The 26,961-nt window shown below is 42.9% G+C and overlaps 1 protein-coding gene across 1 annotated transcript in view; it reads right to left on the reverse strand.

Moving 5' to 3' along the window:
* The window catches only part of PLCXD2 (phosphatidylinositol specific phospholipase C X domain containing 2), a 49,183-nt gene extending 22,424 nt beyond the window's left edge, over positions 1 to 26,759 (reverse strand). The window contains exon 1 of the mRNA XM_072812489.1: positions 26,446 to 26,759. Coding sequence (XP_072668590.1) covers positions 26,446 to 26,608 — 163 coding nt within the window. The 5' untranslated portion in view covers positions 26,609 to 26,759. The remainder of the gene's footprint in view (positions 1 to 26,445) is intronic.
* Positions 26,760 to 26,961: the final 202 nt, after the last annotated feature.

Here is a 26,961-nt window from a genome sequence, read left to right on the forward strand (position 1 = left end):
GAGGGAGATGTGCTAACAACCTCCAATGCTCTTCTTGGTGCCCGAGGGTTGTGCAGCAATGTGACAGCGATGAGGCCCCAGGGACACACATGGTGCCCAGGCCAACCCCAGAAGAGGGAGGGTGTGCACATTCCCTAGGAACACTCAGTCTCATCTCTTTGTTCCTTATTCTAGTTCCTCTCTTTCCTTCTGACATCCTATGCCCAGTGCCACCCCCTTCCGTCCCCTTGACAGGAAAGGACAGGGCAACGGAGCAGATTGTTTGCAGAATGTTTTGCAGCACCGTCCTAGCCAGGCCTACCTAGAGCAGTCAAAGCCAGCCATCTATCAGTATGTTTGCTTTTCTATTCTTCTTTTTTTTAAGATTTTATTTTATTTATTTATTCACGAGAGGCAGAGAGAGAGAGACAGAGAGAGGGAGAGAGAGGCAGAGACACAGGCAGAGGGAGAAGCAGAGGGAGAAGCAGGCTCCATGCAGGAAGCCCAATGCGGGACTCGATCCAGGACTCCAGGATCACGACCCGAGCTGAAGGCAGCGCTAAACCGCTGAGCCACCCAGGCTGCCCTATTATTTTATTTTATTTTTCTGGGATGCTTTTGCCTCCTACAGAGTGAGTGAAGTAACATTCAGGCCTGAGTGCATTAAACTACTTCTTTTTCAAAACATGGGATAAAAATAGCCTCCCCTCTTCTGCACATAGACTAATTACAAATTTTCCAATCTGCTAATAATACTTATAAAAAGAAAATCCTAATCCTATAGATTTATGCTATGCACTATTTTTCAATTGATTGCTTACAAACCCCTTTCTTCATACAGTACATCTGAGGCAGTTTTATCTTGCAATTGTATATTGGTTGTTTTGTGTTTTTGAAGAGTTACATACTCTCTTTTTAAAAACATCAGTGCCCAAGACCCCATCCAGACCCACAGACTCAGAATCTCTCTGGGGTGGGAGTTGAGACTGGAAAACTTGAAAAGCTCCCAGGTGATCCTCTTGGGCACTCAGGTTTGATACCTGCTGCCATAAATAGAAGATTATCCTTTCTCAACAAGGTCTCTAACTTCTGGGATCACCTTCTCTGGTTGGTCTTCTGCTATTTTCAAATCTTCAAATTACACTCTGGTCACTGCCTTTCCCATATCTTGGCAGAAGGTTTCTTCACCATTCCTTTCATTCCAGGAATTCATGCTTCCTGCCTTTTGACCAGCTGAATAACCGTTACTTGTTTGTGATGAAGAAAAATATTGGGAGAACTTACTTTCCTTATCATGCTTTCTAGTAAGTGAATAAATGAGGTTAGTTTAAGGTTAATAAGGGCCCTCAAGATATGGGCTGGGTCACAGAGTTCTGAATAAAGTCATTGGGGCAGCAAAATCACAAGGAAAGAGATTTGAATGGGAAGAGGTCAGCAAGATGTGTGTTCAATGTTTTTTCTTCTACATAGCATTAGATGACAAGATTATGGAAGAGACCAGGTATACAAGAAAATGAGCTGGCCTTCTGAGGACCAGTGCCAACCAGTTTGCTCTTTATCTCGAATACCAGCTGCTACTTGATTCTTTCTGAGGTTTGTTATTTGGGAACTAGTCGATCTCAAGTGAGCACACAGCGGTTTTTAGCTATAGCATTTTCATTACCTATTTCTTGCAATTTGGAGGAGTAGCCTTTTTTTTTTTCCTGAACTCACTTAATTAAAAAAGAATTTAAAGCAAGCTTCTTGGGAACTTGGTCTCTAAATAAAACAGGAAATTCAAATCACACAGCCTGAAATGAACATTTCATTAAAACACAGTGGCATTTCAGATTATATGGTGACACACTTGCAGCCACGGGGGGGAAGCCTGAGACAAGATTTGAGTAATAGGAGAAACAGAAACTCCTTATCACACCTCTGGGGGGCACTGGGGAAGTGGGGATAGTGACCCCATGTCAAAGAACTTCTGATCTCACGTGTTTAAGAAAATCTCTTCCCCAAGCCCCTCCTTAGATACTACCCTGCCTTTGGTGACACCTTCTAACTTTGAAGCTCATTGGCCCCCTCCAAGCTGGTTCACTAAAACCCACATCCCCACCTCATATTCACTCATACACCATTCACTGTTTCCCGTGCCTCTAGGCTATGCATTCTCGATGGGGTGACAATTCCCCCCAGGGACAGAAATTAGTTCTTGGGGGGAAAAAAAGGAAATTGGTTCTTGGGGATGAAAAAAACCCTGCTCTTTTTATGTATAAAATCTATCTATCTATCTATCTATCTATCTATCTATCTATCTATCTATCTTCAACGGATATACAGTATAACCTAGTATTAAAATATCATTGTGTGTGGAGGGAGGGTACATGGTGAACAGGGTAGAAATGGCTAAAAAGACTCCTTAGTGATAAAAAACAAAATGCTGAGAAATATCACTCTAGATTGAACTTCCCAGGTGTCAAATGGCCCTCTGGCTCTCTGGCCCTGCACCTCTTTTTCTTTTTTCCCTGTTTCGAGTTTTTATTTAGATTCCAGTTAGTTAACATGCAGTGTAAAATTAATTACAGGTGTACAATATAGTGATTCAACACTTATATATAGTGCCCAGTGCTCATTATTACAAGTGTCCTCCGCAATCCACATCACCATTTACCTCATCCTCCCACCCGCCTGCACCTCTTTTTATCCTTTTTTTTTTTTTTTTAAAGATTTTACTTACTTATTTGAGAGAGCACAGGAATGAGAACAAAAGCGGGGTGGGTGGGGGGTGGGTGGGGAGAGAGCATCTTTTTATCCTTGACTGACATGTTCCTCAATGCCTTCAGCAACTGCTTCTCACTGGACACCCATCTATAAGTTGTCCCAGTACTGGAAGGTTCTCATCCCTGCTACCAAAGCACTAATGAGTTGGGAACCAACTCAATTCCCTTCTTCCAGTTATCTTTTATTTTTTATTTTTTTTAATTTATTTTTTATTTTTTATTTATTTTTTTTCCAGTTATCTTTTAAATATTCCCCCTAGGCATCTTAGCTCCAAGAAGTCATTTCTCTGCCTTCTCAGCCCCAAAGGACCAGACTTGATGCTTACAAGATGTCAATTTAACAAGGAGAATGCTGAGGCTTGAGACCTAACTTAATAAATTACCACTGTGCTGAGTCAGTTAAATGGAGAGTTCCCACAGTGGGTAAGAGGATGGGCTCTGGTGCCAGGCTGCCCAAGTTCATAGTCCTGGCTCTATTGTTTACTACCCATGTGACTGCAATGCTGTGCCTCAGTTTCCTCATTTGTAAAATGAGGATAATAACATTACCAACATCAATGGTTCATGGTTAAGGCTAAATGATTAACTCAGGTAAGCACCTAGAAGAGTCCCTGGCCAACAGAATGAACTCAAACATATCAACACTATTATTATTTCACTATTAAGGAATTTGTGTCATCTTCCATTTGGATGACATTATCTGGTTTTTAAATAATGTCGTGAAACCTCATAAAGTTATATATTCAGGGATCTGCCTTGGAAGTTGAGTGGAAAAAATGAAATGAGAAGTTCAACTGGTTTATTTTAGGTTACACCCAGAACCAACATCAAAAAGGGGAAGTTCAGATCACAGTATTACAGTTTAAGTGCAAACTGACAATAAACATAAAATAATAAATTATCTCTAGTCTGCTCCTATGTCAGTAACTCAATAAATAAATACACTGACTACCCAATTTAAAAGCACACAAGAGAACGTTCCAAGGATATTCTTGAACTTTCTATTTTTAATAGAATTGCATGCCCTTGAAAGATTTCTATACAAAAACAGTTATAGAAAAACATATCCCACCTTTCTCTTAAAACATGTTAGCCAATTTTTTTGGAGAGCAAAAGCCTATATAGCCCATTATTTGAAATGGAAAAAACAGCCATCCTTTCCCAACCCATTTCACAAATATCACTAAAACACTCAAACACCTATATAACCATCTAAGAAAAGAATCTTTCCATAATATAAAGTATTTTAAACACCAAATACTAGAATCAACAACACTTAAAGAAGTTTTCCTGTATTTTCTCACACATTTGAAACCATCAATGCATAGTTCCCAGGGACACAGGCACGACCAAATTGGTGTTAGTTTGCCTCTCTTAACACGCTTTATCACCTCCTATTTTTCTTCGTATGTATGCGTTTTTCAGGCCTCTTGGGTTCACCTATTTTATTTACAGGCTTTTCACTTTTTTAGAAGACATTCTCACTCACTAACATGGGAAGTTGAGAGCACGAACACATAACTCAGGCCTGCTGGGAGAGCCATTGAGCTACAGATAGAACACATTCTCTATCTTCTCGCCTGGACATACCTGAAACTTAAAGGTGTTTCTAGGCCACATGACTGAATTCACTATTTCTGAGATTTCTGACTAGGGAATTTCAGGTAAAACAAATTTACAAGTTGTTATAGCAAATGTTTAGATAGCGAGCGTTCGTAGTGGACTTATTACAGGGGCATTTTGGAACTAATTTCTCTCAGTTATCAAAACATTTATGTGTATATTTGTGCATATATGTTGACACTAAAACTGGCCCATCTGAGATGAAATCCAGAGAAAATTCTTATTCAGGAGGAAAAAAAAAATGCCATGCTTCATTGACTTGGAAAAGTATATTTAAAAGAATTGAAAAAAAAACCCCACAATTTGATAAGAAGTATGTTTACTATTATCAATAGAGAGCTTCAAATAAATACAATAATTATATCACAAAATTTCTTTTAAAGACTATTATTATCTTGAGCTCACTTTTTAAGGAGCCCTCTAAACTCCATGTAAACTCCAGATTTTTATCTGGACTTGATCATATTATTTCTACAAACACCTAAAACAGTCTGGTTCACTGCAAGCTTGCTCTTAAAACACATACTGAATGTGTATGCATTGGCTATTAGGAATAGTCTGAGTGTTCAATTAGGGCTTGTCTATTTGATCTCAGTTTGAATTTTGAGTCACATGATTTATAATTTACATATTCTTTCCCTGATTATTAGCTTATACCCTGTCATGTGAGGCCAGCGTAATGCAGGCAGCTTGCAAGAAAACAGACTGCAGCCATCCTGCCAGTTACCCACTGGAGCTGATGCTGCATAAAATGGCATTGAATGTCAAGTTTATTTTTCCAAATTAATGTAAAATACAGACAGCACAAAAATGTTCAGGGCAAGTTAAGAAGATCTTAGTTGCAATGAAGACTCCTCCCCATCTAAAAATCAACAAAAGGATATTAAAGGTACTCAAACACAAAGACCACAACCTTGCTTCCACTCCATCTTAATAGAGCTAGGTCATTCATATGATCCAAAGGCTTCTGGGCAGGAATATAGGCTCCACGAGATCCAAAGACATGCAAATAGCAGAGGAGAAGCAGTATCATACTTTATAAAGAGAAAAGATGTTGGGCGTTTAAGCCAAAGAAAGAGACTAATTTTCTCCCATCTCCTAAGGAGGAAAGGAAAAGAGAACAGATCTGAAATGGAACTGGGATCAGCAATGGGGAGGAGGCCCAGATGAACAATAGCTCCTCCTGATACTGTTTGCCCATCTTTGAGTTTTGGAGATGAGAGCCTGGTGACTTGTTAAGCCATTTTAAAGGGCTGAATTTTTCTGAGAAAATAAGAGGATTTACGGGATCCCTGGGTGGCTCAGTGGGTTAGAGCCTGCCTTTGGCCCAGGGCGAGATCCTGGAGTCCCGGGCTTGAGTCCCACATTGGGCTCCCTGCTTGGAGCCTGCTTCTGCTCTCTCTCTCTCTCCCTCTCTCTCTCTGTGTCTCTCATGAATAAATAAATAAAGTCTTTAAAATAAAATACAATTCTTAATAAAAAATATTTTAAAAAAAGAAAAGAAGAGGATTTTATGCCTTGATTTACCTGGAGCCCAGATGGCTCTATCTTCACAGAATTTCTTTTAAAAATAAACTTCCAACAATATTACTTAGAAAATGAGCTAAAAGTGAGGTTTAGGCCCTCAAACACATATCTTACTGTAAGTGTTTACATTTCAGTGAACCTGTGATTTCTAAGAAATTAAAAAAAGTTTCGAATGTACTAACTCAAAGGTACTCAAAAGCATTCCCACTCAAGATCATTTGGTAAAAGACTGGATATTTTTCTAAGGTTTGGCGATACCACTACTTAATTTTAGAAATGGTTAAAAGTACACCTTTGTATGCATTTGGAACTTATCAACAAGGCCAAGTTTAGGAAGAAGAGCTATTTAGGAACTACTCACTCCCTTTGCACCACATCCACTCTCAGACTCAGATGGTGACAAGGAATAAGAGGGACACCTCTGACCCTACAGAGATCATTGTCTCATTTAGTCTCCATCTAGATCCCCTATTGTTCAGCTCTTTCCATGGAAGCCACTTGATCTCTTCCTGACTCATGACAGGCAGCTCAGCCAGGACTGTGGGCTTCCAGGGACAGCCGAGTGGAGGAGTGCACCAGCAGAGCAGGAGCTAAAGGGACCAGTCCACAGGTACATTGGATAAACTGCATATTTGGTGCCAGTTGATACAGGTTTTCACCAGTGATTTCTTACAAAATAGGCAAGATGTTAAAAAAAAAAAAAAAAGCCTTTTTAGTGCACATAGTAAACTCTTTATCTTGAATATGAACATGTGATAGGAAAAAAAATCCTTTTTAATACACAGTCTCTTCTAAGCAGAGTGAATCCTGGTAACTGTGGTATCTTTTGTTTGCTATGCACAGCTGAAATATTCATCTTCAGCACTAATGGCTTTGGACACTCTTGAAGCAGTATTAAACGGGGGTGGGGTGTGCAAGCTTGGAGTCGGAAGCTTGGAGCCACCCGGAGTGCTCTGCTGAGGACAGGGAGAGAAGGGTGGGAGTCACAAGGGGAAAGAAAGAGGGAATCACGGGGGCCGCAGAGCTGAGGAGAGACCCACGGGGAGCAAAGAAACCCAATGTGGAGTTTTTAAGGGTGTGGGTCTTGCTTCTACATTTCTATCTAAATCACAAATCAATATGGTCCAAGTGACAGTGTAGGGGTGCCAAAGTATTACCCTGTCCGAAGCAAAGGGCATCTCGGCCCAGCCTGCTCCCAGGCCCCATCACAGCAGGGCTTTCCCTGCTGGACTGTCCCTCTTTGCCTCCCATCTAGAGGGCACCTGCACCAGACGCTGCAGGCCGGGGCACACCAGGCTGGGGAGCAGGGTGGTGCCACATGAGAAGGGGGAGCTGGAAAAGTATGAGAAGAGGCTTTTCTCTGATTGAGATGGACTTCAAAAAGATCCCTTTATGGGGGCACTGGGTGGGGCAGTGGGTTAAGTGCCGGACTCTTGGTTTAGGCTAAGGTTGTGATCTCCGGGTTGTGATCTCAGGGTCCTGAGATCGAGCCCTGAGTCCAGCTCTGCAATGAGTGCAGTCTGCTTGTTTCCCTTGCCCTCTGCCTCTCCCCCATACTCGCTCTGTCTCCCTCTCTCTCTTTCCCTCTAAGATAAGTTAATTAATTAAAAAAAGAAAAATCTTTTTTTACCTTTCTGAAAAATCTTTTTCTTAGTATGCTGGAATTCAAGCATATTAAGCATCAATAAGCAAGATGCATAGATTTTAGGGTGACTCTGAGGAGAAAAACAACATATAAAGAAAAGCACAACATAGAAAAGGACATAAACACTACTGCGGTGCCTATTGTTCAGTTAACCCACACAAATGGGAGACTTTCAAGTGTGAGGCCGGGAATGTCATTTCATTAGCTGACTAAAGATTTTAGGACCACAAAGAGTGTCCAGCTCAAGCTCAACATTGCCCAGAACGGCATTGCAATTGTGCAGAGTGCAGTGTCCTGCAGCCCATGCATCACTGCTGCAGGTGTGGCTGGGCGTGCTGTTCCCCGCTGAGCAGGTGCTCCTGGGCTTCACGGCTTCCATTCTGCTCCTCCACAGCCAGAGAGGTGAGCTTGATGAACTTGCCATAAATAATAAATGCCTTGGCTTCATATGCTGCGTTTGCCTTATTTTAAAGGCAGCATTTTCCCAGAAAGGATGAGCGACCCCAGGGGCGAGGCTGGCAAACTCTGGGCAGCCTTTTATCTGTTCTTGCAGCGCGATAATCTATGTAAACTTCCCAGTGATAATGGTATCTAGAATATGCATTTAGAGAACAGAATCCAGCCCAATCTTTCTTTTCCTTTTCTCCAGTGATGTAAGGGCAAAAGGATCGAGGCCCAGGTGATGTGTTCCTTCACCTCGCCACCTTCCAGGCTCCCGCACTCTTGGACGGTCTCCCTTGGTTCTCCAATAAGCCAGTGGAAGATCCAGACAGAACTGCCGACTCTACATTTCCACTAACATTTAAAGGTCAAGGTTCCTTGTGTTGTACATAATGCTATCTCCCTCCCACGGGTATGAGAAGGATGGCTGTGAGAATTACTGTGAGAATTACCTTTGCTCTCTGGGGCAAAAGGGCTTGATTTACTGCAATTCTGCTCACCACTTATGCTGAGATAGCTTGTTTCGTCAAATAAAGAGTCAAGGCAAATTAAAACCAAAGGATGAATTAATCCAGCTATGGTTTTTCACCTCTGCTCTTATTGATTTTAATATGTTTACCCTCTCAATAAATGAAGACTTCTAAAAGAACCGGATCAATGACATAAATAAGGATCCGGTTTTCAAACATTTTTTTTTTTTTCCATAGCAGAGATGTTTTCTTTGATTGCTGGACCCTGGGTGCTCTGAAAGAAATTCCATCTCTGGGAAAGCCACTTGGCCGAGCTCCATTTAAATTTCCCTGTCTGAAGGAAGAATTTATTTTGGAGGAATCACATATTTAGTACGTACTTCTTTACAAATTCTCTCTCTTCTCCCTCTGCTCCCCCCACCCCCCCAAGCTCATGGGAACCTCTTTATCCAAGAGCTAAAAGCATCCCAAAGACATTCTGTTGACCTTCCAGGCAACTGCATTCCATTCCTTCATCATGAACTCACTGGGGATCCCTGGTGGGGGTTCACATCTGAAAATAACAGCAGCTTCCATTTACCCAGTGTTTATTGCATACCCAATGTTCAGCTGGGCACCTTGCTTACATGATCTCATTTGATCTCTGCCATGATCCTGCAGGGCAGCGATTGACTGCATTTTACAGATGAGGAACTGAGGCACAGACTGGTTTTGCAAGTGGTTCAGGGTTACATAGATCTCCAGTGGCCTGGGACAAAAATCCCGGCCTGTCAGACCAGAATCCACAAAAAGCTGCTCTAGGGATATATTGTTGCTTCTATACCCTTAATGATGAAACAGGTCAAATGCATTGTGTATTTACTTCCTAAAACATGTTTGTTTTTAGAGCTAAATGCCTGCCCTCATCCCAATGCAGGAGATTGATGGAAAGATTAATGTTATATTGTGTAAAGACACGAATAATTTCTATATAGGGACACACGAGGGCACTCTAACCTCCTCTCAGTTGAGGAAACGTTTTCTTCGTAGTTCCTCAGCTCAGACCCTTGAATCCCAGTGCTGGTTCTGCTCTGATTACTTGTGTGAACTTAGATTGTAAAACACTGGAGGTCAGTTGCTCCATTTACAGATTTAGGAAAGGGGGGGCGTGAAACGAGCCTCTCACTTAGGATCTCTTCTACCTTAAGAACTGGATGATTCCAACTTACTAACAGTTCATTAAACAGGGATTTATGACCCTGTTTTAACAAGGATTATTAGTCATTGCAAAGAAACAAGATCCGTTTCTTTCATGCTTACTATACTTAAGCAGAAAATGTGCTTATAAATTTAACTCACCATATTTGCAAAAAGCAAATCCATCTAGGCCCGAGGGTGGTCTTTTATTTATCTTTGGCTCATCTGAGAATTTCGTGAAACTGCTGGAGAAATTCTTGCCCTTCACACAGGTTCAGGTTCTCTTTTTCTCAAGGGCCACCTTATGGTTAGCTTGCTGTATTATCCGCACGTTAACTGAACGCACTAGCCAGTAGCTTGCTTCTAGTTTAGCATTTATTTATGTGACAGCTCCCTTCACTCCACCCGCTGGTGTCTGATTGCTTTGTGGGACAGTTTCATGCAATTTATTATGGGGACTTTGAAAAAAACACCTTTATAGTCACCTTGCTTGGTTGAAATTTTTCACAGGTCAGGGTTATTTTAAGATTTATTTGACAAGCTGCAGAAGGGTCGAGATCCAGGGAAGCTCCTCGGCTAGGTCCCCTCAAGAACAACAGTTTTTTTTCCCTCTCTTTCCTATAAATGAAGGACTAAGCCATGTACTCCGACAGAGGAAAGGGAAAAAGGAGGAGGGAAAAGCCTACAGGTAGCAGTCTAAATTGCACGAAATGACAGGTTTAAAGGGAATTTGGACATTACACACAGCAGGGAAAGTGAATGAAAACACACCCCACTCTGAAAGATGAGTGTCCTGACAAGCTTACACACCAGCTAAAAGCCTCTGCTGATCTTTAGGTATCAAGGCAGAAAGATCTTTTCTCTGCTGGAACCTCGCTGGGCGATTACTACACAGACCACTTAAACCACTGGGCTGCTTCTGTTCTGAGTCAATAAAAAGCCTCCTAGATGTTTAGTCTTGAAAAAAAAAAAAAAAGTGACTTATTCAGCCGGAACAGGTTATTGGGCAATGTTTCAAACACAACCATCCTCATGGGTGCTCAGGCATTAGAGTCCTGGCGTGGAAGCAAATGCCTCAGATGAAAAGAAAAGTACTCTCTATTACAACCAACAAAAGGAAAGGAACTGAAGTCACAGCCCAACACTGGTCCATCTCCAACTCTATAGGTGTCTCTTATTCAGGTGCACCTACATGAATTTGGCAAGACCTAGTTTTTACAGCCTAGTATTGTTATCAGGACTTATGCTGCAATTTGCTTAACTTCTCTGTACTTCAGTTTCTTCATCTGTAAAACGGAGATCACCGTATTTATATCACTGGGTTGTAAAGCTTAACCAGGCAGGTTTACATAAATCAAGTAGAGCAATATCAGCCACCACATAAATGTTTGGTAAGTGTTATGTGAGAAATCTTTTTCTATTATTCTGATTATTTTATTTTTATTTCATAAAGCCTTGGGACACCTTAAGAGAACCTTGCAATGCACTTGTAAGATTTTGTCCTACCCGAGGCACTGTGACTTTCTCTATGTCCTACTTTCTTCTTAAATTAGCTAGAAACATCTGCTCTTTATGCTTAAATTCTTTGTAGATATTTCAAGAGTCCACGTTTCTCTCTTTGGCTCCCTCCCTTTTTTGCACAAGATCCTTATTCTGAACCAGACACTGAGTATACAGAGGTGACCAAACACTGCTGGGTGCAGTGGAAAGCCAGGTAAACAGTCCCCATGGCATATAATATGTCCCCTAATGGAGGCGTGCACAGAAGGGGTACTGAGCTGTTTCTTGCAGGGTGGGCCAAGTGAAGTGGGGGCTGTTGGGAGGGAGGTCCTGATGGTAGAGGAAAGAACATATGCGCAAAGACTAGAGTCAGAGACCACATATTTTCTTCCAGAGTTTTCTTTGGCCTCCAAATTGTCACTGGCTCCCTACAGTCTATGAGCTAAAGCATGAGGTGCTCTGCACCACATTGAAAACCTCCCTCAATCTGCCCTAAGTCCATCTGCCCAGTCCTTTTCCACTGCTTCTTCCTGTCACTTGTACAGAGAGCCATGCCAGCTCTTGCTCTCCCATCTCGGATTTCATCCATCTGGTTCCCTGTGTCTGGAATGCCCCCCTCCCCACATCACAATCCTACCCCTCCTCCACCAGCTCCCAGGTGTCCTCCCAGGACAGCTGTCCTTTCACCCCCATCTGCAAGTAACTGCCCCCCTTTCCCAGGTCCCTAGCGCAGTTTCCTTGTTTCTTTACCGTGGCATTCACCGCCTTCTGCTTTGATTTGCTTTATTTGAACCTTAGTATCTCTCCTACAAGATTACAAACTAGGGGCACCTGGGTGGCTCAGTGGTTGGCGCATCTGCCTTTGGCTCAGGTCGTGATCCTGGGGTCCTGGAATCAAGTCTCGCATCGGGCTCCCTGCAGGGAGCCTGCTCCTCCATCTGCCTATGTCTCTGCCTCTCTCTGTGTGTCTCTCATGAATAAATAAATAAAATCTTAAACAAAAAAAGATTACAAACAACATCTCCTTAAAATTTTAAAGATTTCCTTTAGTATCTAGTATGGTGCTTGGTATGTATCAGGTGATCAAAAAGGATTGTGAATAATCATAATATCTCTATATCCAAAATTTATGCTTGTTTTGTGCTAAACAATATTCGAAGCACAATGCATGTGTTCTCATTCAATTCTTTTTTTTTCTTTTGTGATACATTTTATTTGTAATACTATTAATATTAATGATAAAAATTTAAAATATAATATTTTAAATTTAAAAATATTATTACTATTAATACTTTACTATACTGTATTTTTTAAATAAATTTATTTTTTATTGGTGTTCAATTTACCAACATACAGAATAACACCCAGTGCTCATCCCGTCAAGTGTCCCCCTCAGTGCCCGTCACCCATTCACCCCCACCCTCCGCCCTCCTCCCCTTCCACCACCCCTAGTTCGTTTCCCAGAGTTAGGAGTCTTTATGTTCTGTCTCCCTTTCTGATATTTCCCACACATTTCTTCTCCCTTCCCTTATATTCCCTTTCACTATTATTTATATTCCCCAAATGAATGAGAACATACACTGTTTGTCCTTCTCCGATTGACTTACTTCACTCAGCATAATACCCTCCAGTTCCATCCACGTTGAAGCAAATGGTGGGTATTCGTCGTTTCTAATGGCTGAGGAATATTCCATTGTATACATAGACCACATCTTCTTTATCCATCATCTTTCGATGGACACCGAGGCTCCTTCCACAGTTGGGCTATTGTGGCCATTGCTGCTAGAAACATCGGGGTGCAGGTGTCCCGGCGTTTCATTGCATCTGAATCTTTGGGGTAAATCCTCATTCAATTCTTAAACAACTTTGCTGTATAGTAAAGAATTTGACCTTGCCCAGGGACGCAGCTGGTCTTTTCCCTTGGCGGTCATCTCTGAAACCTTAGGAATAATTTGCCAGATAAGAGTATCTTTGTTTACCTGAGGACTTTGGGGGCACATTAGAAAGTCTAAGGATGAGATTTATGATGGTGGCTTTGAGTCATGTGGATATATGCTTGCCCCTGGAGGGGCTGGATCCTGAGGTCAGTCACGTGGAGTGACTGCCGCATATCAACACCAGGACAGTAGCACTGTCCACAGCTCCCCGAGGCAGACAGCTGGAAGCTTCACATCTGCAACTCTCCTGATCTCTGCCTTGTATACCTCTTCACTTGGCCAATTTTAGCCTGTGGCTTTTAAAGTTTTATTTTATTTTATTTATTCATGAGACACACACACACACAGAGAAAGAGAGAGAGAGAGAGGCAGAGAGAGGCAGGCTCCATGCAGGGAGCCTGATTAAAGATTTTTTTATTTTATTTATTCATGAGAGAGAGACACACACACAGAGAGAGACAGAGAGAGAGACAGAGAGAGAGTGAGGCAGAGACACAGGCAGAGGGAGAAGCAGGCTCCATGCAGGGAGCCCGACATGGGACTCGATCCCGGGTCTCCAGGATCACGCCTTGGGCTGAAGGTGGCGCTAAACCGCTGAGCCACCTGGGCTGCCCCTAACCTGTAGCCTTTAGCTGTGATAAACAGTAACTGTGGGTATAAGAGCCTTCAGTGAGTCCTGTCGGTCCTTCCAGAAAATTATCTAGTAAAACTAAGGGTGAGCTTGAGGACCCCAAAACTGGCAATTGGTGTCAGAGTAGGGGCAGATTTAGAGACTGTGTTTCCTCTAACCTTGTGCTTGGGACAATGCTACTATAATTATCTCCATTTTACAGATGAGAAAACGAAGGGACAGAGGTTATACTCTTTATTCAAGGTCACGTAACTAGTAATTAGGATTTGATCCTAGGTATCTAAAACAGAACCCACACTGTGAACTACTTCTCTATACTGTTTCTCACAGGTGTAAAAATTAAAAATAGAGATGAGGTCAGAAGTATTAAGAACAGTAAAAAAAATGAACATGTGTCTTTAAATGATGGAAATGTTAAGGGCAGATTTTGTAGAAAACATCTTGTGTTATGGATCAGGTATTTCATCTCTATGAATATTACAATAAATAGGATATGAACAGACTGTAATTTTGCACGTTAAGTCTGTGGCCTGAGCTAAGAACATACTCATTTGCAAAGTTACATATAAGAAGCGGGCCTTCTGGTTATTGAATGCAGCAAAAGATCTGCTTAAAAGAACAGAAAACTCTCTCAAGCCTCATAGAAAACAGACGCATTGTCATTTGCCTTTTTGTTTTGATTACCTATAGGTGACTCAGGTCACAAATCATCTGTCTGTGAGCTCAGCTGACTCCACCAATATTTAACTACTTTTCACTTTGTGCTTCCACGGCCTCTTATTCACACTTGATGAACGTGGGATACCTTGGGGCAATTATCTCCGTATCTGCCACTGACACCTGACTGAGTTTTCGAGGGTGGGAACATGCCTAATCACACCCGTGTCCCTAGAGTTCCTGAGTTTCTGGCACATAGTAAGCACTGAATACGTACAAATAGAATAAATGCAAGCATCATTGCTTGAATAAAAACAGGTGTTTTGAGAGTTGCCTAGGGCAGGTAAACCTAGGTCCTCTGATCCTTTCTCAAACTTCTCTTTGGTCCATGCACCTTCTTTAAACAGGCAGAGTTCACCGTCTGCACGTCCTCATTCTCAGCACCTGTATAGCCCCAGTTCCATTTATCTCCATCTGTCCTTCTAGCTTGAGTTATTTGGGTCAACAAAGAGGAATATGTCAGAAAACACACAGGACAGAAATAAACCAGAAAGGATGACTAAAGAAGCAGCTACACTAAAACATCACGTTGAACAATTTAAAAGGAAAAGTCCCAGACAGCAGATTTCCTGTAACTCATGCCTGTGTAAATTATTTTCTAATTAACATCTCCTTGGGGTCTCCCATTTCACAAACCTGAATTAGGTTCTTGGGAAGAATGTAGCATTCGTTAGAGAATGTGACTCTGTGCTGACAAATGCAGAAAGGCTGAGGCACCTTTAGGATGTACAGCATCTAGCCAATGAGTCCAGGGCTCGAGATCTGGGGACCAGTTAGCAGATTCCCAAACCAAAGAGTAATGTCTGTATTTATTTATTTTAAACATTTTATTTATTTATTCATGAGAGACAGAGAGAGAGGCAGAGATCCAGGCAGAGGGAGAAGCAGGCTCCATGATGGGAGCGTGATGTGGGACTCGATCCCAGGACCCTGGGGTCATGCCCTGAGCTGAATGAAGGCAGACACTCAACAACTGAGGCACCCAGGCATCCCAATAGTAACGTCTTTAAATCTTGTCAGCCCAAAGGGATAAACTTCACCTGTCTGACTGGAGTATTTTCCATTGGGCATGTGGGAGAGTATTAATAATAACTGTCAAACTGCCCACAAAATCTGAGAGGGCTGTGTGGCCATTTTAATTTTGAATCAGTTGCCTACTGAATTTGGAATTATTCACAATGTGACAAAGCCACTGGGTAAGGTACAACGCTGGAAAGCAGAGGATGCTGGTGAGTCAAGAGGCATCCCACTGTCTGAGGATCCACATTAGCCTGGGAATCCAGAGAGTTATTATCTGGTTTACCCCCCACCTGGCTGGATGGGCTAGACAGCTGGAGTAAATCACAGCTTTCCATGGTGCTTCTCAGACCTGGAATGTTGTCAAATGAGTTATTTATGTGTAAACCAAATACAAGCAGAGCTTCTCTTGTTCAAGGTCTGCCCCAACAGTCCCCACCTGTTGCCTGGAGAAGGGCACCAAGTCTCATCCAGGCTCTGAGGGGCACCATGAGAATTCCACTGCCCTAGATATTCTCCGAATTGGCCCCAACATCCTAGGATTTATGTGACTCAAAGGGGTTTAAATTCCATATATGGGAGGCATTTTAAAGCCCTCTACAGATGGAGGGTATCTATTCTCTTTTGAAAGACTTTCTCTTCCTCAAATGTCCGGTAGACTCTGATCCCCATCCCAAAGTAAGAGATTGCAGAGGTAATTCATTAATAAGAAATTCTTTCTCTATTTTGCTAATTATCCCTCTCCTTTGTCTTGAACAGATGACATTATTTCTGGTAAAGCAACACCTCTCAAAAGGCACTTGGTCATCCCCCCAATCCCCACCCCGATAAGACTTCTTAGTTCCAAGATAATCATGTTTTCTTTAACAGCTTCTCAGTTTCTAACACAAAAATGAGAATAACACAAAGGTTTAGAGGAAAACATTCAGGGTAGAAGAAAAAGCTATATTAAATTAAATATTCTACAACAAAATTCTCCTGCTTTTATTAAGCTTTCTGGTATAACCCAAGATGTGAGTGAAATAAATGGTATTTGCCTGGTAAAGTTACTAAATGTTTCCATTTCACAGCTGATTTGTGCTGTAGTGCACAGAGCTAACCTCAACTCCCACCCCCAAGCTGCCAATATGGTTGAAGAAATTATTAAACAAGACGCGATAGGATTCATGCAGAACAAGCTAACAATAGATGAGCTTTTGAGGGTCTCTTATCTGGGACTAGAAATTCTGGATAGAGTTCCTGAACAAAGTAAAATTTTAGTTGAAATCTAAAGAAAAAAAACTATGAAAAGAAGAAAGACACTAACTTCAAACTCAAATCATCATATATTGGAAATAGTAGCTGTGGGTGAGGGTAGGGGATTGGGCAAATTGTCAAAAGACTGAGCTCTGAAATAATTTCCACTAGGCACTGTCTGTGCCCTTCTCCCAATTCTGATGTCCCACAGGTACCTCAAACTCAGGGTGCCCCAGCTTCCCTCCACCACCCCAACCCTGCTGCTTCTCCTGTATCCCTATTCTCACTCTCTGATTAATTGCCAAGTCCTGACGATACTTCCTCCGATCGATTTCCTGGGTCTTCTCTCTCCCTTCGTCCACACTGTCACTCTCCTCCTCGGGCCAGCATCCCCTCCCATGTGGATGGCCTCATCAACAACCTAACCAGTCCAGCTGGCAATAGACCTCCCAGTTCCAATATACTTCATGGACTGTAGCCAGAGTGGTCTTTCCAAAGCATAGCGCTGACTTCGTCATTCACCTGCTTATCGTCCTTCCCACCACTGCTGAGGTGAAGCTAAATGACTTTAACATGGCTTATTAGACCTCCCTGGGTCATGCCACTCACTCCTTGCCCCTCTCCTCCCTCCAACCTAGAGTACAACTACTGTGAGCATATCGGCTTGTTAAGTGGGCCATTCTCTCTTCGAGGTCTTCACCCATGTTATTTCCTCTCCCAGAACGCTCTCATCATTCCCAGTGCAGTTTATTCATCACTTCCTCTAAAAGGCATCTCTGGACACTCAAGTCTTGTTAAAGATGCCAGTGCCATATGCTTCTTCCAGCAGAAACTTCTACCTCCCCAATCATCCTACACAGTATATTGTGTTATAACTACTTGATTTGTTTTTTTAAGAACAGTTACTCATCACATGCAATATAACTTGATTAAATGCCCATTTTTCTAGGGCACCTGGGTGGCTCATTCGGTTATGTGTCTATCTTCAGCTCAGGTCATGATCTCGAGGTCCTGGGATCGAGCCCCACATTGGGCTTCCTGCTCAGCGGGGAGTCTGCTTATCCCTCTGACCCTTCCCCCACTTGCGTGCTCTGTCAAATAAATTAATAAAATCTTTTTTTAAAAAAGTCCATTTCTCCAACTAGATTGTAAGCTTCTTTAAAGGTGCGAACTGTGTGTAATGATCATCACCGAATCACCAGTGTCTAGGAGAGGGCCTGGCATATGAGAGGAAATCAATATATATGTATTAAATAGAAATGAAAGAAGTAGTAAGTTTCTTATATCTCTCCTCAGCATTCCTTTTTTTTTTTTTTTAATATTTTATTTGCCTGAGAGAGAATGGTAGGCAGAGGGAGAGGGAGAAGCAGACTCTCCACTGAGCAAGGAGCCTGATGCAGGCAGGACCCTGGGATCACGACCTGAGTAGAAGGCAGATGCTTAACTGATGGAGCCACCCAGGCACCCACCTCTCAGCATTCCTAATAACTGATATGGCATTTTGTTTCTCTGCACCCTTATGCAGTTATCTGGGGGCTTTTCACTCATTCCTGATCAAGTCATTTCAACGGCCGTTTTTTACCCTGGGATGATGTTTAAAGTTTAATCTTAGCATGACACAGAGGACTCATTAGCCTAATTTTTCAGCCTCATCTCTGTTCCTCTGTTTAAATGAAATCTAAGTTCTGACCACGCCAGACTACTTGGGTTTCTTCAAGGTCACCCAGATCTCTTGCTCCTTGGTACCTCTGCATTGTGACAACCTTCCCTCTACCTGTTAACACCTGGCTATTTTCTATGTGCTCTTTCTGATTCAATCCAAGGCTCATTTCCTCTTGAAAGCCCAATCTACCAGGCTTCCTGCCTCGTCCCAGTAATGGAATTGGGAGTTGGCTTTCTGAGTGTTACAGTACCCTATGTATTCTTCTTCATAGTGTTTGAATTTTAGCTTTCTTCTCTTGTAACTTTGAATTCAGATCATTGTCCTGGCAGGAGGTACCCATTATATGAGCACTGTGTGTCAATTTGGCAGAAAAAAATTACAGGTGCTTGTTGACTCCTTTTGCTATACGTAATGAAAACCAAAAGAAGCAAAAGTTCAGGAAGGAGGGATGCTGTCTTCATCTCTTTGACCTTTTTTTCATCTGGTTTCAATTATATTTTATAAGAATATTGCTTTCAGCACATAAGCCTTCAAATCATACATGTTCATAAAATATTCATCTCAGTCTGACAGAGTCTAGGAATCATTCAGTTCCACCATTCCTGCAGACTGCTGTGCACTCCAAGACATTAGCATTACAGGGTCCAAACGTTTCCTATTTCTTCTTTTATTTTGATATTTGTAGGTCTGTACGGTGAAACAAAATAATGACAAAATGTTCTCTGGAAAAAGATAATACCTTACAACCAACAGTTCTGGAAAAATTGGAAATTAAAGGAAAAAAACACCTGTTATTCTTTTAGAAAATTCTAGCTGCTTAGTAGACTATGAATCCAAGACCGCTGATACTTCATAAGTAGCACAACCTACACATCCCCTTAGAGCAGTGCTGGCCTCTGTGGCCAAACCCACGTTATCCTGGAGCTACTAGAGACCTACTAATGTAATCCTCCCAGGTACTGTTTGATTCTTATGGGAGCTCAGCAATATAATCCAAATTCTCAGAGCTGTGAGAAGCAGAGCCTCGCTCAGCCAGGCGTGTAACTGCTCAAATCAGCACCGTCACAGTTCTCCTCTACCTCGGTATGGTTCTTGACGTGTGTTCAAATCCTTTCACGCACACAAACACACCCACCTACTACAAGGTCTATAAATAATCCCTCCTCTGCAGGCCTGGTTTGAAAACTCTAATTAGGGTTACTCAGCATTTGTAAAGAGGTTCAAGCTTTTCCCAAAGGCAAAGCATTTCACTAACAGTTACTTCTTTCTGCCTGGATTTAGTTCTCAGGAGCTAGGGGGAGACTGGAACCAACCTGTCTCCTGGTGGGGGTGGGGGTGAGGGGGGTAGTCAGCTCAAATCTGTGATAGAAGCCAACTGTCAGCTTCAGAGGCACATCTGAAAGAGCAGCATGCAGGGGAAGGTGGCAGGCTCCTAGGATTTGAGATGTCCTTAGGCATGTTTTGCAAAATCTTTATCAAGAGAAAACAGCAACAGGCATTAGAATCTGGGCTCTCCTGAGGTCATAGCTCAGTGTGTGTGCTCTGGGCAATGGGTAATATGTGTGTGTTAGTGTGTGTGTTGGGGGCCATGTGTATGTTGCCAGGGATTGTGAGCCTATTCCAACGGCTGGGGAAAGAGTTATAAGGTATGTGTAAAGATCAATTCAAAGGAAAAAAAAAAGATCTATTCAAAGGAAAGTATTTTGGAACATCCCTACTCTTGAGCTGGGAACGAGACTGGGTTAGAAGGGCGAGCAATGGGGAAATGAGCAGAGGAGGAGCAAAGTTAACAGTATGCCCCTGTCACAGAGAGTTGCACTTTTCCCAAAGGCTTTGGATGGTTGGAGGTGACAGGGTTTGACAGCCGAATTTGGGATGGGGGACACAGTAAGGAGCTAAAGAGGATTTTCTGGCTCCCATCATCAGCTGCCCTCATGCTGCACTTAAGCCTCCCTTGGGACCCACATCCTGGGCAACTTGCCATGTATCCTCCCTTAACTGGAAGTCCCCTTGAGGGGGTGACCATTCAGGTTATCCTGATCTGATCAGAGAACACTGAGCCACACGGCTTAACTGGAAGGTCATCTCCCTAACTGGACTGTAAATTACCTGAGGGTATGCATTGATCTTATACTTCTTTTTGGTTGTGCAGTCCAGGTGCAGGTTTTTAATAAATCCATCATAATTAATTTAAATGACACATTATTTTGTGACAGGAACTCTTCTAAGCCTGCTATATGAATTAATTTATTTAATTGTCACATTAACTAAATGGTGTAGTGCCATTACTATCTCTGTTTTACAGAGAAGGACTATAACACAGAGAAGAAGTAAATTTGCCCAAGGTCACAGTCCTGAGGCAAAGAGCTGAAGTTCAAATCCAGGCAGAGTGGCTCTCGCATTAATGCTCTAAACCGATCCATGGTTTGTTCTGCTTCCTGCAGACACATGGGATCCCTGAATTCCTTGTGGCTTTTGCATGATTGGGGGGCACCAGTGGGGAAGTCTAAGGAAGTGATGAGCCTCCTTAAAAAAGACCTACTGATAAGAACACCAAAGTCATAGCTTCTTTTTATTCCTCACCATGGCCACCCAGAGAAAAAATGAAAAACACCAAAAATGTACTCCCACTTAAGATTCTATTTTGGTTCCAGAAGACTGTTTTTTCTTGATTGGGTCAGCCGTGGTAGACTCTGCTTGATCCTTGGTTTTCCACAGCCTCAAATCCTCTAGGAGGATGGGTTTCTATCTAGGGCCAATTCATGGCTCACGCTATCCGCAAAGTGGAGCCTTTGACTTCTTGTTCCACAATGTATGTTACGCCCTTTTGGGTCTCCAAATCTCTTTTAGAGGCACCAGACCTAATAAAACTTCCAACAGCAGGATTTGAGTCATGATCCCTTCATCCTGCCCCCGTAGTAACCTCATTGTCCATATGTCACACGTGTAGGAAGTGAGAAGATCTACAGAACTCATGAAGTGGTCAAAGGCAGAACTGCATGGGGCAAGGATAGAATTCCAGAAAGGTCAAAAAGAAGGGGATGGCCATCAGGAAGATGAGAAGAGAGAACGGTCTGGGAACTGGAGAGCAATGAGGAGCATCTGAGCAGGGGTTGACACTGGAAAGGGAGAGGCCAGGTCAGTGGAAGGAAGGTGAAGAGGGGAACAAGAAATGAGAGCCGGCTGAGGCTGAGGCCAGACAGGAAACATGAGAAGCTCAAATGTGACAAGGGAAGGGAGAAGGCAGAAAGGATGCGGGAGAAAGAACTGTTCCTAGGACACAGGTTACACAGAATCCTGCCTCTCATTCTCCTGACCATTTTGCTCTGCCTCAGAATTTTCATTTCCAATGGGGCTCAGTGATGAGCCTTTATCTAGAGCTATGGGAATATTATGCAGAAGTAACAAGACATGGTTGGAAAATGTTCAGGTGTCTTCATATGGCTTTTTCGCCAGGTAAACCTAACTAATCCATTCAGTTTAGCTCTGATTGCAATTGAACATGAAGGCAGCTGCAAACAAGCCACTCTCCAGCATCCTTACTCTCTGGCTCCTTGCTTTCAATCATCCACTTGTCACCAAGGACCAAGCTGCCACCCCGTACTAGGACCTAGGATTATAAAGAAAAAGAAGTCATACTCTCTGAGTGCAAGTTGCTCACAGATGATGTAGAAGACAGCCAAAAACCACAAGGTGCTCAGAAGTGCTATGATAAAGGAACAAAGCATTACAGAGAGGCAGGGAGAAAGCCCTCCAACCATTTCCCATATACCCCCACTCCTTAACTTAACTGGTTGATTTTATCAGGAAAGTCCCCTTCCAACCCAGACTGCCTGCCTAGCCTTGATATTTTGACCATTCTCCAAATCTTGGGTCAAATGTCATATTTTTTCAGCAAAGTAGTTCCTAATCTGAGAAGTAGGAATTAAACAGGAATTTATCTTTCCATTCTATGTGCTTCTATAACACCTTCTTTATATCTCTGTTTTAATATTTATCCCAATTATTTTTAACTATATATAGTGATTTATATATTTAAAACCCTAGATCGTAAGCTCCTTCATACTAGGGTTTATGCCTGATTCAGATTTGGGTCTCCCCCAGGCCTGAGCATGGAGGTTTCTTAAAATGTACTCAGGGTCAGTTTATTTAGAGTAATTAACCTACAATTCCTTTTAGGATGCTAAAGTGAGAGGACCCTGCTTCATTCTGGCTGTTGTGAGTACTTGTTTGCACATGCCACAAATAATTTCTTGTTTTACAGAGACATAAAAGAACTGGCTTTTAGACCTAAAATGATTCATTCTTCTCATCTCTTTTCACGTTTCGACAAAGAACGCGTATTTTAAAAAAAAGCCTCCAACTAATCAAAGAATTTTTAATTTGGAGAAGACTCTATATTTCATTTAATCTCATATCTTAATTACAAATGAGGAAACTAAATCCCAAGAAATTCAGATACTTCTTCAATATCACACAGCCAGAATCAACAGTATCGAATTTCTCAAGTACAAGGCTTTCTTCAATAGACCAAACAGTTTACCTTCAAGAAAAAGAAGGGGAAAGCATGGCTTAAAAAAGAAAAGAAATATACTAAAATATAGAAAAAGAATTCACTGAAAACTATACACATGATAGCAAATTTTTTTCCTATCAGCCCATTTGCCCATAAAGAATATCATGCTTCCACTAACATCAGTGAAAATGTTTGTAAAGCTTTACTTTAGGGCAGCCTGGGTGGCTCAGCAGTTTAGCGCCTGCCTTTGGCCCAGGGTGTGATCCTGGAGACGCGGGATCCCTGCATGGAGCCTGCTTCTCCCTCTGCCTGTGTCCCTGCCTCTCTCTCTCTCTCTCTCTCTCGTCTCTCATGAATAAATAAATAAAATATTTTTTTAAAAAAAGCTTTAATTTAAAAAATCTGACTTCTGCAATTTCCAGATCCTTTACCCTTGGGGTCTCCAATCTAAAGAGTTGGCAGTGAGATTTGTTCTGAGTTTCTTCTCCACTATATTTCAATACATTTGAGTGATACTGGCCATTAACAGGTGCTCTTAACAGTTGTGTAAGTAAAATAATACATCAAAGCTTTGCTGAGAGGCGCACATTCACACATGTTCTCTCCCATCACGACTTAGGCAAATGCGGCAGATGCACTCAAATTTAATGTAGTTTACTCCATCTCAGTTCTGCTGTTGTTGCCAGAACCCTTGCCTTTTCCCTGAACTTCTCCAGGTCAATGCTGCCCCCCCACCCCATCCTGGACAGATCTGACACAGTTTTACAGACACCTGATGGCTAGCACACAGGAGCACATGTGTGCATGCACACCACACAAAATAGGCCTAAGCAATAAACTCAAATTTAAAACTTCCTGGGTTCCAATTCTAAACAGGGCTATATATATATACATACATACACACACACATATTGTATATATAACACATATAAACATATATAATTGTAAACATGGAAATACATATATTACTCAGATATATAATATATACACATATATGTCTGTCTCTATCTCTTCACAGTGATACATAACCACTCAGATAAAGAACACCTAGTCTTAAAAATTATTTCATTTGCAGCAGAGGACAGTCTGTGAAAACTGTTTTAGTTAAGAGACTACCACTCCCTCCCCCAGGAAACACACACAGCTGCTCTGCACTCCCCCAGGCCCCCTGAGGGGCACAGGGATAGTGCAGGGCTTTTGGAACCAATGAGATGGGGGCTTAAATGTTAGTTCTGTTATTTGCCATTTGTGTGATCTTAAAAAAGATTACTTAGCCTCTGGACAACACCACTTTTCTATTTCCGAAATGAGGATATCAGTACCTATCTTGGAGGTGTAGAGACCTGAGGTGATGTTTGCCAGTGGTAGCACTTAGTAAAAAACTATTATGATGAAGGTGATCATGAAGGGGAAGAGGGAGAGGGGAAATGAGGGAGGAAGATGATGGATTCCACTTCCTGAATGCCTTCTGTATTTCAGAATTTCTCCACAAGGCTTAGCAGAACTTGACTGCTAGTCATTAGCTAGGGAATATTAAGCTTGAGGGAAGGGAAAGGAAATTGGTGTGTGTGGGGGGGTGCAGAATTGCGTGTGGGGGTTCCATAAATGGCTAGCACTACATGTGATTCTCCTGTGTTGCACACATACACGCATACGTTCATGTCCCTTCCACTGCTGGGAAGAGGGCATTCACAGAAGAGAATTTAGCATGTTGAGGGGTCAAGGTCATTTTTTATTTTTCTTTCTTTCTTTTTCTTTTTCTTTTTCTTTTTCTTTTCTTTTCCTTTCTTTTTCTTTTCTTTTCTTTTTTTAATTTTCCTGCACAGAAGGACCAGACTTCACAAAGTAGGGTGAACAAATTCCCATGTCCTCCATGGTGACTAATCATATAGCATTTCTAGTTACAGCAGCAGGCTCTGGCTCTTTGCCCCCTTCCCCTGGCAGTTCTAGTAACTGTGAGGTACCCTATAGATTGCAAGAACAAATGCCCAGCTCCTTTCTGGAGTCACGGTGTCAGAGCGCACAGCCAAGCCACAGGCGGAGCTGCTGCTGTGGTTTGACCTGCCCGTCCAAAGTCCAACAGGAAGGAGGAAGCCCCAACCTACCCGGACGTGCCCTGAATGACAGAGCCATTTAGGCCAGCCGAAGATGCCAGGCTGTTTGCAAACACACACTACCTGCCATACCACATGACCAAACAATTCCACTGGAAAGCCTAAAGACAAATGACTAATGTTAAAAGAAGCCCGTGCATCATTTCAGTGATGATTCCACAGGCATCAATTAAACATGGAAAAGACCTGTTCTTGACCATGTTTAATTGACCATCAGGCATTTCCCAAGGAGCCACAGCCAATGGCTGATAAAACACCAGTGATCATAACTATAAAGACATTTAGCAGCCCTCTCCTTGCTCAAAAGCAACAAGAGCTCATCAGGACAATGAACCTGGAAGACCTCCAAAAGAAGAGGCAAGTAAGGAAAAGGCTGCATCCGAAGCCAGCTCTGCTCTTCCTCATGCATAGAAAGCAAAGATCTGGGTTGCATGAGGTCATGCAAAAAATCAGACTGCTCCCAAGGATGCTTGGGAGTTTGTCTGGTAGTCCAGGGGTGAACGTCAATTGTTATGTCTCCAGGTGAGAGAGAACATTGGCAGTAGTCCATTCCCTGCTCCTAGGGGTGCTTTTCAAGTACAGGCATCTGGGGCTTTGCCCAGAGCAGCAGACCCAGATCACTGTAGGCCAAACATCCTTCCCTAGAAACCATTACTTCACCGTTTTTGAGTGGAAGCAAGAGGACAAATTTAACGAGAGAGATACCAAGGCTTAAAACCCCTGGGAGAGAAACAGTGGCTGGAGCAGAAGTGCTCTTCAAGGCTTCGGTTCTGGATCAGTCAGGCAGACACCTGTGTGTATATATAGACAAATCTTCAAACACCACCTCATCACACCTAATGACTGCCTGTGACCTCTGCGGAGCATCTGTATTCTCTACTTCTGGCTTTTCCAACAGCACAAATATGGGTCTTTACACTCAGTCCTGGTTCTCAATCTATTCCCTAATGCTAGTCTTTGTTTGTTTGTTTGTTTTTTTCCGACAGGCAAGGTCAGATAAATGAGAAAGAAAATACTTTTCAGTTTTAATTTTGATCCAGATCTAAAATTGTTAAATGACTTTTTATTCATCACTCTCCATCTCTCCCCTTTTTGCCTTCAGTGATTCAGGTAAATGCCCTCTCCCCTCCGCCCCCCCATCACGTGGCCTGGTTCCCCCAGGAAGAAAGTCAACATTCTTAGAATGAGGCTATCAAGTAAAAACAAAACAAACAGAAACAGAAAGACGCCAACAGACAGACAAACAAACAAACAAAAAAATGGTGCTTCCATTCTCCCCGGTCCCTTTGGCCAATGATGCGGTGTGCTTAAATCCGTTTACAGCAGCTTCTTGGGTGTTAAGTTTTGGGCCGTTACTGAAGAGGTTTACTAAGGTCCCTGCCAATTGTCGTCGCAGCACAACAGAAAAGCAACCCAAGCCCTTAGTAACGATGACACTACAATGGCAGAAGCAAACGGGGGTGGGCACAAGTAGGAAGAGAAGAAGAGTACCTGGGATTGCCAGATTGGAAAGGGGGACGTTGTGGAGGTGAGCGGGCAGCGAGGCCATCCAGTCGGCGTTGCAGACCTCCGATGATGTCTTTGTCCCGCTGGGGTTGGGGGAGCAGATGGTCCCCATCCTGAGTTTCCTCCTTACCTTCCTAACTGCTAGCATCCCTCTTTGTCAGTCAACAAACTGCCCAGGCTCAGCTCGGTGCCACTCACTCGGAGAGCATCGTGGCCCGTCGGGGCCACCTGGGTCGGGCCAGTCTTGCAGAAAGACCTGCCGGCCCGGGACGCGGGGCGCAGAGGTGGCCCCCCGCCCCCCCCCCCCCGCAGCCCTGCAGCCCCGCAGCCCCGCAGCCCCCGCCCTCGCCGGCCCAGCCGCCCTGCCCCTCCCCTAATCTGCTCAGAGCTGGCTCCGTTAAACTTCTTACGTGGCCCCCAGGAGCCGGGGCCAGGTAGGCCCGGGGCAGCCACGCCCGCAGCCGCTCACAGGACAGGTGCCCCCGCGCTCACGGCCGCGCC

This window comes from Canis lupus, chromosome 35, assembly GCF_048164855.1.
Source record: "Canis lupus baileyi chromosome 35, mCanLup2.hap1, whole genome shotgun sequence".
NCBI lineage: Eukaryota > Metazoa > Chordata > Mammalia > Carnivora > Canidae > Canis > Canis lupus.